General features: G+C 45.3%; 1 protein-coding gene across 12 annotated transcripts in view; it reads left to right on the forward strand.

Annotated features, from left to right (window-relative positions):
• Window positions 1-13,661, forward strand: part of LOC307217112 (uncharacterized protein) — a 479,205-nt gene that overhangs the window by 351,898 nt on the left and 113,646 nt on the right. For 11 of the 12 annotated variants that reach the window (XR_013839388.1, XR_013839389.1, XR_013839390.1 and 8 more), the window contains exon 6: window positions 12,302-12,610. The exons of the other annotated variant lie outside the window; for it this stretch is intronic. Coding sequence is in view for 7 of the 11 variants with exons in the window: in XM_079978210.1 (XP_079834336.1) it covers window positions 12,302-12,610 (309 nt within the window). In the remaining 4 variants the exon portion in view is untranslated. The remainder of the gene's footprint in view (window positions 1-12,301; window positions 12,611-13,661) is intronic. 12 annotated transcript variants of the gene reach the window in all.

The raw sequence follows: 13,661 nt of genomic DNA on the forward strand, positions 1-13,661 counted from the left end.
GGGCGCACCAACCCCAGAGTCTGGCAAGACTGGCCCGTACGGGCAGGGGTACCTTTACCTTTTATATACTTCTGCAAATCTTGGGATTCCCCCAAGCCTGCTGATACTTCTATTGTTGTTGTTGTTTAGTCGTTTAGTCGTGTCCGCCTCTTCGTGACCCCATGGACCACGCCAGGCACTCCTGTCTTCCACTGCCTCCCGCAGTTTGGTCAAACTCATGCTGGTAGCTTTGAGAACACTATCCAACCATCTCGTCCCCTTCTTCTTGTGCCCTCCATCTTTCCCTACATCAGGGTCAGCGATCCACATTTGAAAATAAGTTTACTATTCGTATATTTGATTCTTGTTTGTTTATTATTTGAAGAGCTCCCCTGAATCAGACCAAAGTCTCATCTAGTCCAGCATTCCATTCCCATGGTGGCCAGCTAGATGCATATGGGGAGTCCTCCAAGAGGACATGAACACAATGAACCCCAGCAAATGGTATACTGAGGCATGCAGAAGGCTCTTTCTGTATTACAGTGGTACCTTGGAACTCGAACGTAATCCGTTCTGGAAGACCGTTCAATTTCCGAAACATTCAAGTTCCAAGGCCTGGCTTCCGATTGGCCGACAGCTAGATTTTTGCACAGCAGAAGCAGTGTTGGACCTTTGTGTTCCGAGAAACATTAAAAAACCAGAGTACTTACTTCTGAGTTCTCAGCATTTGGGAGCCGAAATGTTCAAGAAAGGAGCCGTTTGAGGTCCGAGGTACCACTGTATCTATATCTATATACCGTATTTTTCGCTCCATAAGATGTACTTTTTTCCTCCTAAAAGGTAAGGGGAAATGTGAGTGCGTCTTATGGAGCGAATGGCACTGCACAGAGAGGGAGAACTACGCAGCACCCCTTCAGCGATGTGCCTGTCCTGAGAAGCTGGAGGAGGAACAGAAGGGTCTCCTGTTCCTTCTCCAGCTTCGCTTGAAGGGGCGCTACGCAGTTCTCCCTCTCTGCACAGTGCCTCTCCTGCGAAGGAGAGGTGCTGCGCAGAGAAGGAGAACTGTGCAGCGCCCCTTCAGCGACGCACCTGTCCTGGCTTCAGCCTCTTCGGGCCGGGGGAGCCTTCATCCCGCTGCCCTGAAGAGGCTTGGCGCGGTTATCCCAGAAGCCAGAACAGCCACACAGTATCCTAGAAATCAGATCCCTCTTGCTGTTCTGGCTTCTGGGATTCAGAATATTTTTTTCTTGTTTTCCTCCTCCCAAACCTAGGTGCGCCTTATGGTCTGGTGCATCTTATGGAGCGAAAAATACGGTATGTTTGCCAAAACTATCCCAAATGTATATTGCAACACTGAAAGTTGAAGTGACTCTGATTTGCTTCCTATTTCATAGAATTGTAGAGTTGACCCAAGGGTCATCTAGTCCAACCCCTGCAATGCAGGAATCTCAGCTAAAGCAGCCATGGCAGATGGCCACCCAACCTCTGCTTTAAAACATCAATGAAGAAGCGTCCACCACCTGCCAAGGGAGACAGTTCCACTGTCGAACAGCTCTCACTGTCAGAAGGTTCTTCCTATGTTTAGTCGGAATCTCCTTTCTTGTAACTTGAAGCCATTGGTTTGTTGTTGTTTTTTATAAGAATATTTATTAAGGTTTTACAAAATCATAAATACAAAAATACATAGTAAAACAAAAAAAGGAAAAAACTTCTCAAACAAAAATACAAAATACAAAAAGCAAGAAAAATAGAAAAATAGAAAAAAGAAAATTAAAACAAATCCGTTTTTTATAACTTTAAACTCATTAGCTTGTTTCTATAACTTCCTCACACCTCCCCTTTTTGTATTCCCATTAATATAATCAAATCAAATCAAACCCTCTTTCATTTATCTTAACTCTATATCTTAACATATTATAACTCTATATTTTCACCCATTATCAGTTCATTTTTGCATACTCTTTTTAACTTTGTTGCTAATGCCACTTATTTTCAATCCAACATCATTTTAACATTCATTAATTTTACAGTGTTTCTGCAGGTAGTCTTTAAATTTCTTCCAATCTTCTTCCACCAACTCTTCTCCCAGGTCTCGGATTCTGCCAGTCATTTCCGCTAATTCCATATAGTCCATCACCTTCATCTGCCACTCTTCCAGGGTGGGTAAATCTTGTGTCTTCTTGAAGCCATTGGTTTGAGCCCTGCCACCCAGAGCAGGAGGAAACAAGCTTTTTCCATTTTCCATAGGGCAGCCCTTAAGATATTTGACCCAGGACAGAACCCTGCAGCACTGCACTTGTCACTTTTTTCCAGGATGACGAGAAACCATGGTGCAGGAGGAAGCTGCCCCCGCAATCAAGTAAATGAATAAAAATACTTAACTAACTGACCAATTGCATTGCATATCTCTCGGTTCTGCCTCCCCTGATAAGGCTGCCCCCCCCCCAAAAAAATAAATCCTGGCTATGCCCATGTCTACCAGTTACCTCATTCAACCCACATTTTACCAGCTTCCTCACAATAATATTATGGGGGGCTTTGTTAAAAGCCTTACTGAAATCAAGATACACTATGTCCACAGCATTCCCCTGATCCACCAAGCTTGTAACTCCATAAAAAGAAATAAATAAATGAGATTTGTCTGGCATGACTTGATCCCTGTGGAACGCCCTCCCATCAGATGCCAAGGGAATAAACAACTATCTGACTTTCAGAAGACATATGAAGGCAGCCCTGTTTAGGGAAGTTTTTAATGACTGATGTTTTATTGTATTTTTAATATTTTATTGGAAGCTGCCCAGAGTGGCTGGGGAAACCTAGCTAGATGGGTGGATTTATTTATTTATTTATTTATTTATTCATTCATTCATTTATTAAATAAATAAATAAATAAATAAATAAATAAATAAATAAATAAATAAATACTCATGCTGTGTCTTAGTATCACAGCATCTTTTCTAAGTGCTCACAGGCCAACTGTTGATTTAGCTGTTCTAGGACCTTTCCTGGTATCGATGTCAAGTTCATCAGTCAGTGGTTACCTGGGTCTTCTTTTTCCCTCTTTTTGAAGATGGGAATAACATTTGCCCACCTCCAGTCTGTAGGGACCTCACCTGTTCTCCAAGAATTCTCAAATATTATAGACAGAATTCTCAAAGATTATAGACAGAATTCTCAAAGATTATAGACAGAAGCTCTGGGATTACATCCACAAGGTCATTTAGTACCTTTGGGTGCAGCTCATCAGGCCCTGGAATTTTGAATTAATTTAAAGTAGCCTAGTGTTCCCTTACCGCCTCTTTTCCTATTTTGGTCTGCAGCTCCCTCCTTACATCATTACATCATTTATTCTGTTATCACAAAGTTGGACACCACTTTCCTTTTGGATGAAGACAGAGGCAAAGTTGTTGAATCTCAGGTGGTTTTAATCTCAGTGAAGACAGCAGCCTGGTCCTAATGCAAGTCCCATTCACTTCAATGAGATTTGTGTAGAAATTTGCTGGTAAATTGGGTGAAGACTACATCGTAAATTAGCTCAGTTTTCAATTGGACACATTTTCTTGGAGGAGATGGTGCTGAAAGAGTTAAAATACATTGCAGGATTCTAAATCCCATACTCTTATATTCTGGAGGAAATCCTGAACTATAGCAAGTGGTTACATAGCTTTCAAGGTATTTCTGGCACTATAGCAACTGGTGACAAGGAATTCTGTAGCAAATAATGAGAGTTATTTTCTCCCTGTAATATGAATGAGACAGTTCTCAGATATCACTATTGGCCTAGCAATCAGAGCTTGTAAACATCCCTCTTTTGGGGCCATGAATTGCAACTGGGACAAAGACAGATCTGTTCCTTAAACGTTTTGGTCGTTTGAAGGTGCTTTCGATCACATTTAATTGTCTGAACAATTTCCCCAGCACATTATAGAGGAAAAGTTAATTTGTGGTTTATAGGTAGTATGTTATAATGTTTGGAAAAAGTGAGCGGATCTAGTGGCCTTCTCTCACAGACTTGCCATTTCACCATTTTCCCTTGGTTTGGATGCTGAACAATAATTCAGTGGTGGGTCAGTTTGTCTTATCTACCTGTAAAAGACAGAAAATTGGGAGGTGGAGGCGGGGGAGCAATTTATGGAAGTTGTAGGAAGCATTAGGGGGGGGTGATTGACCCACCAAGTGTGTGTTGGGGGGGAATTCAGCGGAAACATTTCCCCTGTGATAAGCTGCACTTTAATTTGAAAACTTAAAAACCTCTCAGCCTCCTTTAATGGTGGAAAGATACACAATACTTTTCACATTATAATATATGTAATGCACTACAATTGCCAGCCGTCTTAATTCTGAAAGGTTTCTTTCAACCTCCGTTGGCTATGGTGTGAGGCGATAGCTGTGGCAGCAAGCAGACTAAAACCAAGTTCCAGCCTTGTTATGGGGGAAATGTTTAATGGGGAGAGGTTTTAATGCTAACCCTTTCTCTATTGAAGAGATAATGGATGTGGAATACAGAAAATATTTTTAGAGGAAGAATTTCAGGAGGAAATGTAAGAACTGTACTACCAAAACTACTCATCATGAGTTTATTCAGTGATATTTTAAGCATCATCTTCCTATCCATCTGTATAAACTTGTCAAAATCTATACTTTGGGGAAGGTTATTTTGTGAAATGTTCACACACACACACACACACACACAGAGAGAGAGAGAGAGAGAGAGAGAGAGAGAGAGAGAGAGATTTATACTGTAATAGCAAATGGTCCTTATGTCTTAAGATAGGATGCTAAGGAATTCTTAAGATCTAGATTGATTGATTGATTCAGAATAAGTAGTACCATTCCTTGGTTTCATACATACTCTTCTGGAAATCTTTTACAAAAAGAAACCCGTTTTTGACCACTCCATAAATCCTTTGACTGCGAATTGTAAAAGTGTATCAAGGAAGGGAAACCTATTCGTGGGTGTTCAGCTAAGCAGTGGCTGCTGTGCAGGATATCGCTCAGCAGTCAAAAAGCACATCTGAGCCCCTTCTGCAGTTTGTGATTTCACGGGGGTAATTTCACATGTATGGCTTAGAATGACTGTTAATTGAACCAGCATTACAAATGTCTTTGTTATTTATTTAACACTTTCGAGTGTTCAAAGGTATTCATATATATTGAAACAACCTTATAAGGAAAGCTCTTTCTGCTGTTATCCCAGTAGTGTGGGTGCAGAGCTGATCTTGCCAAAGGAGCTATTGAGTTCATGGAGAGGTTAAAACGTGGGTTTTTGTTGTTGTTGTTCGCAGCTCAGTTTCTTAGGCATTAGCCAGAGTATATGTAAAGCCAGCATTGGCCAGAATGCTCATTAGCATTACAAATGTCTCTCCTCCACGTTCTCTTCTACATTAATTGGCATAAATACATGAATAGGGTGCTAGCTAGAAGATCACTTAAGCCTCAGGTGCCAAAACACGGGAATGCCGTTCATGTGGGTTGAGAAATCAAGTGTTCCTTCTAGCCAAAGTAAAGTTTTTAAGCACAAACCAGTTTAAGCCTGGTGTGAAAGCACCCAAATTGCTGCTAATGCAGATTAGAAAGGACATCCATTATACTTTCTAGCAGTTGCAGATTTTAGATTTGAAATATGGTAATGCTGATAATGATGATGATGATGATGATGATGATGATGATGATAATAATAATAATAATAATAATAATAATAATAATAACAATTGTTTTGAGTAGCAAGTGTGGAAACGCCTGGTGACATATTTCCTGCCTCCCGGCGCGTAGAGCACGGGACTCTCGGCTGAGCAAAACTTCCACTTGGGTGGAAGCTCAAGAAGCCGCATCTCCGAGGAGGCAAGGTTTGTCTTGTCTGGATAATGTGGCTGTAGGCTGTGGGTGGAAGCTGAGAGGCGCAGACTTTTCTGCACACGGCTGTTCTAACCTAGATATGTGAGAACTCAGAATTAAAAATACTATCCGGAAAGGACCTGGAGCCCAATCCACCGGGGCGTTCTTCTTGTGCAAGCCCAGCTCGCTTTAAGCAGGGCTTAAGCAAGAGAGTTTCCAATTGCCAGTTGTCCTTTCCTGAACCTTCGCAACACTTTGGTAGTTGGTACCTGTGTAAGTGAGATGGGCGCACAACCCCAGAGTCCGTCAAGACTGGCCCGTACGGGCAGGGGTACCTTTACCTTTACCTTTACCTGTGTGTCTTGAAATGCTTTAGGGCGGAGGGCTTTCAGAGGAGGACTGCGACCCACCCCGGGGCGCACGCACACACCGGCTTATCCGTTTCAAGTGGCGCAGTAAAAGATGAGTTAATTCCTATCGCTGAGCAGTTGTTTGGGGGGCAACTTCCATAGACAGCGCAGCTCCTGCGTAGACGTTTGCTGGAGAAATCTGTAGCAGTTGCTGCTCCGGCTGTAGAGAAATGATGCCCACAGGTTTTGTCTCCTCACCCCAAAGACGTTTACTTGGAAGTCAGACCAATTGATCGCCATGGAAATTGACTTCTAATTCTGCTGTGCTTAGAATCGGGCTGTTGCGGACTTCGGAGTCCGATCCTGCCGTTTGGCGGGTAACCGGTCTTGCGGCTGCAACTGAGCTCAATCATTGCCGGATGCGATGACAAGGGTGTTACACAGGATGCCAAAATTCTCTTCCATAAATGTGGTTATCCAGTTCTCAGCCCAATTAAACTGAAGTCACGCATTAAAACTGTGTAGATAACCCGATCCATAATCCTATTGGTACCTTTCAGATCCAATTGCTGTGAGCCACAATATCTTTACTCCGAAATAATTTTTATGTCAATGGGCTTCCTCCAGAGTAAGTGGTTTTAGTGTGTGGTTAGTGCATTGACGTGATAAAAAGGTAAAACGTGAAACCCTGATGTAATCGAAGTACTTTCGCTTTACTCGGCCACAGACTGAGCTGTGGTCTGATTGACTTCAATGAGATTTAAATCTCCTCCAATGCGAATTATTCCGTCGTGTTGCTAGATGAATGAATTTATACGTGTCGGTAAATAGAAGCGAGTTCAACTTAAATTTGTAAGCAGCACAGACACCCATTTACTGGGAAGTAAATCGATTTAAATAGGACTTCACCTCCAGGTGAAATATGTTAATGAAACTTAATTTGCTGTGAAACTTCATTTCTCCTTGGAAGCCTGTCTATATGAATGGATTCTGTCAGGACAGTCTTTTTAAGATCCAAAACGTTATTTGTGTTGGGTTAATTCAGGACAAACATATCTGGTCTAGATAATATAATTAATATATTTCCGGAGACGTTCAGATGGAGGTGAAGGAAAATTCACAGTACTCAACAGATGGGAATTTATTTATTTATTTAAAAAAACAAAGTAAAATCATTTTGGCTCCTGATAAGCCCACTTAATTAGAATTTGTTCTCAGAACGAGCTCGTTTTGGGATACAGACGTTATTACTGTATAAGAAAAAGAATATCAACTCCGAGTGAACATTTCTCTTCTTTAGCTCTGGAAGTTGGGCAGAGGTACAGTTGCCTCTTCCTTTACCCTCAGGCGTCCCTAATAACTAAAAACAGTCATCTCCGGTCCTTTCGCTCCCATTAAATTTAGCATAATTTAAGTGCATCTTCTGAACCTGGCTGTGGATGGAAGTGTCCCAGAGGCAAAGAGAGAGCGGCAGCCTTTTTGGAATTTGTTGGATTAACGAGATTCGGGAAAGAAACTTTCAAGACTCACAAGCTTTAGACCGGCCAATTTTTAGTTTAGGAGCCTGAAAAAGATGGATATAGATTGCGGAACGACGTTGATTGTCGTCGTCCCGACCCCATCTGTTCTTAAGATTGTTCCACCGCGATCCACAAATCAGTTAAGCCGAAGCACTTAGCGGATAAAATGGGGAGCGGATAAAAGAAGGGTGCAGCCACCTTGTGCTTTTGGGAGGTCAGTTAGGGTACAGATGTAATAATAAACGAAACGAAACAAACTGTGGCGGTAAAGTGCGTTTTGCTTGTGATGCACATTCCAATGGAAAAGTCCTGACTAGGTTAATGATTCTGCCTTGTGCAATGCAGCAGTACCGGCTTGAATCCGGAGAGGCGGAACCAAGATGTGGATCAGGCTGTTAGAAGCAGACATTGGAGCCAATTTGGTTCCTAATCCGTGTATTGCTTCGCCTGAACCAGTTTGGGGATCACGTTATTTGAAAGTGACATAGTGGTATAGGATTATCAGTCTGCCTTTCTAGAGAAAGCTCTGCATACATACACGTACACAAAACATGCCTTGATAGCTATTAAGATACTCATCTCTCACTCTCTTTTATGTTCTGATTATGTGATCAGCAACCCGTTTCCTATAACTTTTAGACATCTGAACAGGCGCAGAGAGACGCCAACGGAGAAGAACTCTGTGACAGACCCATCTACAACTGTTGAGCCGAATTAGGCAAGCCGCCTTCAAACGGGTCCTTTATATGCATTATTTGTGTTTGATTTCTGTGTTATTTACACATTACCTACAGTATTAGAGCTGGAGCGCCTGTAAATATCCTCCTGAGGTAAGAAGGGAATCGTGATGGCGGGTTCCTTTATTTCCTGGCCAATCGCGATTCTCCACAAAGTTTGCGGGGCGCTTTTCTGTTTGGCGGAATTCCCTGTTTCTGCTCTTCCACTTTAAGGGACCCCCTTTTCAGATTCTGTTAGAAGAGACTCCTCTCTTCATCTGCATTTCCATCGCTGAAGCAAGGGATTGGGGATCAGTTAGTATTAACTAAACCGGATTAGTGATCATTGATCGTGGTGGTGGTAGCAGGATCTCGGCATATTCCCGATCCACGGCCCAGTGAAGGCCAACAGCCCGCGTGCGTAAAGCCGTGTGTGTTACCTTCAGACGCCCAGACCCACCCTTCCTCCGTGTACTGGAGCTGACCCCAGGCAATCCCTTGGGAGCTCCTCCCGTGAGATGAGGATTGGAAGTCCAGGCCCCATCAAAATCGCCATCTATACAAAGCGAGAAGGGGGCAGGCTAAGGGAGCATTTCAGCTTAACTGCTTTGCGGATCGCCTTTGGTCCAGAGCGTTAAGGCTGCAGCCCGGACGCCTGAGTCCTTGCGGCGCGGACTGTCCTCCGGCGCGCTGCTTACCCTGGGATAGATGGATTGACTCCCCGTGTGAGCGCGCAGAGGCGACCGTGGCAGCTTGAGAAGCAAGATCGGTTGCAATCGAGGGACCGGCTGTCAAGTTAAACAAGCTTATGGGGTCAGCGTGGTGGGGTGCGTCATATAATTAATTTATACTTCATCCTTAGGCTCGTTTTAAAAGACGTGGGTAATAATCCCCGCTATTCTCTCTGCTTTAAATGGTCTTTCAAAAAAATGAAGAGCCAGCGCAGTGAATCTTCAGCAGAAAGGGGGAAGGCAACAAAGTAAAGGAGGGGGGACGGAAAGCGTAAAAATGGGATGCGAGGGTATAGGAGAATTGCCACCGTCTCTTCGGAAAAGTGCTACGAACCGTTAAGCCGAATAACTCCTACTGAAATCTGCGGGACTAAATGAAAGAAGCTCTGGCGCTGCGATCCACGAATCTGCTAAGCCGAAGTGAAGCAGCGTCCCTTCCCCTTCCTGCTTAAATGTGGGTTATTATGAATAGTATTATTTGAGTCTAAGAGAAAGAAAAGTGGAGTTGGTTGATTTTCGCCTCATTGTTTCAGCTAGGAGTGAGATGCCGTATCTCGCCCCTCCTCTCAGAAAATATCAATTTATGGTTCTGTTGATTTCAACGGACCTTAATTCCAGGTAATGGGGCTTAAGTTCAGGAAAACGATTGTCCTCATATCCCATTACTTTGCCTTATGTGACTTGTGGTTCCAGGAACAATCCCGGAGTATACACGCCCTATTAAAGATTGGCTCTATTTCTGCAGGCACAGACGCCGAACGCCTTTCCCACGACCTCTAGAACACGGTTCCTGGTCTCGCACGGCCCCTTTTGCTTGCTCTGAACAAGCCGAGGGAAGGGGAAAGGATTGGGGCAAGGCGAGCCACGTGCTGTGGGAAATGCCGCTCTCCGGGCGCCTGTTCCCCCCGAAGTGGTGTGGGGAGGGGCTGGCTTCGGCGCGTGTCACTTCTAATTCCCCAATAATCCCTTATTAGGTGACTTTCCAAGATGCGGCCTCTAAACCAATAATGGGAGGGGGGGATTAAAAAGGAAAAGTGAAGGCTGCAAGGGGGAAGCACATTTTATATGCTGGAAGAGGGGGAGTGCGATGTGGGATGTGGGAAAACTAATTAAAGAGTGGCACTCCCCCCCCAAGGTTAAAAAGTCACGGAGGTAGGTTACGGTCAGGACAGGGTTACAGAAGCGGCTCGGACTGGAGCATCAATTCCTAGAGAAAGGTAGAGGAACACAGAGCCCCGCACCCCAACTTCCCCGCCGCGCTCCCATTGTCTCTAAGCGCTCCTCTTCGGCCAATGGACGCCTTCTTCCTCCGGTGCGAAGCAAGCGCCCGCAACTCGGTTTGCTCAAGGCGCTGGAGTGGGGAGGATTTCTGCGCCTCGTGCGCCTCCTTTCCCAGGAATCCGAGAAAGGTGGCCCCTCCCCGTCGACAACCGGGCATCTCCCGTCGCCCCAATTAGCGCTGCTAATTTATTCGTGGCAAATAACGAACGAGGGTGGGTGGGTGTCTCCACTGGAGAGGGGGGGAAACAGTCGTGCTCATGTGACAAAGCTGTGACTTAAAATTATCTAGTTTAACTTTTAGCACCGATTCGAGTTGAAATGTATGGAAACAATGCCTTCTTCCTTCTGGAGGCTGCTTTGCTAGGGATTGCATGCCCCGGATCACGATCCGGTGTCCTTTTCGTGTGCCTCCACGCTCTGCCAGTGTGTGCTGGAGGCTGGGGAGGAATCGCCGGGATCCGAATCGCCACCGCAGCGGGGGGGGGGGGACCCAAGCAGTGCTGAGGGGAACTGTCACGGATGAACTCATCCCGTGTAAACGTTCTTGTGAATCGAATCCATTCTGGAGAAGTTAGGGGCGCTTAAAAGGACGAGTAATCTTGACGGAGCAGAGATGCGTGTTAAACTTATGTGGGAGGGACCCTTCAGACGTGACGTTGGTGCAGAAGGAAAGGAAGCGCGTTGATTCGCAGCAGCGTCGGGGCTGAAGGCTAAGCAGGACCGGAGGGGGAAAGAGACGGGTGGGGGAAGCTTGAATACTCTTAGAGTAGGTGCGCTGCGTTGCAGAGATTAGATGTGAAGATAGCCTTTTCGAGTGGCGAATGTTTTAGCTTGATCTACAGCCCAATTAAACCGAGGTCCTTGAAAGTGTCGCCATTAGGTTCTATTGACTGTCATTTGCTTGTGGGATTGTCTAAAGAAAACTTTTTGTGGAGCTCGATCGGACTGATCTGGGAGAGGAGAGAGAGACAAGCGTCTCTTCCTTGGCCACGCAGCTTGGACTGGAGGATCTGTTGAAACCCTGGGGGGGGGGGGAACCAGGGCATAGACACGCACGCACAAATGTGTACAAATGTGTGGTCCACTTCAGTATTGCATATCCAATAATACCCTTCTCATGCCCTCCTCTGTAATTCTAATTTTCCTTTTTCCTTTTAAGCAATGGATACCACCCCCCAACTACTACCACCACCCCATTGAAATAAACAGATGTTAGGGCCGATTAAGACCCGAGCGGGAGACACAAGCCCCCATCTTTAAAAAGAAATAGATCTATAGCAATAATAATAATAATAATAATAATAATAATAGGAGAGAGGCTAGGTCTTGCGAAGTCCTTTTCCATTTGTGTGCCTCCATTGGGCGGGAGCGGGGGGGGGGGGCAACCAAACCTAAATCTTTATCAAGCCCCTATTCTGTGGCTTCAATAAACAGAATCCCCATTACTTCACGGCGCCTTTTGTTGCCCCTATACAAATGAGAACAAAATGGTTATTCAGGAAAACGCTTTTCGATTTGTATTGTGTGTGGCACGCACAAAGCGCACTGTTATTGTATTAAAAAGAACCATCTGTAGCAGAAACAATAGCATCAAATTATCTTTGAATACCCACTGCAAAAATATAAAGCTTTTATTCTTTATTCTTATTCTCCTCTGCGGACGGAGGGGGGGGGGGTTGAGGGAGAGAGAGGAGGAGAGAGAAAGAGACGGAGAATTGACTTTTTTGTTGTTGTGGGTGCATTCTTATAACACACACACACACACACACACACACACACAAAATCAGCCATTTGGATTTTTTAAGCCATACCATAAACGATTTTCCTCTCTCCCTGTCTCCCTCTCCCTGTCTCCCTCTCTCTTTCTCCCTCTCCCCCCTTGTTCCAGGGGGCTGCAGTTTAAAGCTAGGACTAGGATTCGAAGGATGTGGAGGCAACCCGGGTTGCCGGGGGAAGAAAAACGGAACTGGATTCACTCTGGCTGGAGAAGAAGAGGAAGGCTGGAGCGCGGGGGCTGGCGGGGGTGGGGGGCGCGAGAGTGGAGCCTCCAGCATCCGCAAGTGCCGCCGTCCGGGGGAAAGTGCTCCAAACCCCCGAGGAGGCCGAGCTGGGACGGAGGAGCCCCCGCGGACTTTGTCTTCCTTCTGCCAATCAAACGCCCTCCGAGCCGAGAGCCCAAAGTGGAGTGGCAGAAACCTGTAAGTAACTTGCACCAACTTGGACATGCACTGCCAGTCTCTGCTTTTACTTGCCTTCTCCGAGACTGGAGGGGCGGGAGGGGGGGGGTTGGAATCAGATCTGGGAAATATACACACCTCCTGTGTTCCAGCCGTCAGGAAAAGAGCGTTGCACTTTGCAAATACTTAACATTTCTCACTCTCTCCCTTCCGCTCCTCCCCCCCCCCCACTTTTGGACTGAAAAGTACAGTTTCTGGAAAAATAAAATAATTGTTCTTCCCTTTCCATCCCTCCTTCCTTCCTTCCTCTCCCCCCCCCCTTTATGTTTGGGTTTGAGAGCGAAAGAGCCGTGTATTGCTTAATTGTGTGGGGTTTTTCTTTGAAAAGGTTTGCCCCTATTAGAGCGGGAAGTCCGAAGCAGCCTTGTTGTTGTTGTTGTGTGTGTGTTTTCCCGTAAACGCAACTTGGCAAGAAAAAAAGAGATTTAGTTGAGCCAAACCGGTTTTGTTTTTTTTTTTAAATGATGAAGACACCAAGCTATCGGGGACAATCTGCCCGTGCCCTATCTGAATCTATGACACTGTGCACGTTGAGTTTCCGGGAAACGGGTTAATGAAGGTAGATGTGCAGGCAGGAGCCGGGGGTGGGAGGAGAGGAGGGAAGGAAGGAAGGAAGGAAGGAAGGAAGAGGGAAATCGGGGAAGATGCATTACCTGAAATCTGCAAGGTGTTGTACGGTACCAGCTGCCGAGGCTCGCGCTTGCTCTCTCGCGCCCCCTAATGGTAAAATGAAGATCAGCCTTTAGTTTAAACACACGGAGGGGTGGGGGGGGGTGTCAGCTGTTTCTCTGCCTCTCTTCCCCACCCCCAACTTTCGTTATCGATTTGCAGCCCCCTTGAAAAAGAAAGGGGGGGGGTTTCCCTCACTGGCACTGCAATGCCTTCACAAAAAGCCTTACCGAACGCCTGACAATGCAAAAAAAAAAAGGCTAATTATAATTCAGGACCCCCCCCCCCCGTTTTAATTTTAAAAAGGAGGTAGCTCCCTTTACGAAGTTGTGAGTGTTTTGGA

The sequence above is a fragment of the Podarcis cretensis genome (assembly GCF_951804945.1).
Source record: "Podarcis cretensis genome assembly, chromosome: 5".
Taxonomy (NCBI): Eukaryota; Metazoa; Chordata; class Lepidosauria; order Squamata; family Lacertidae; genus Podarcis; species Podarcis cretensis.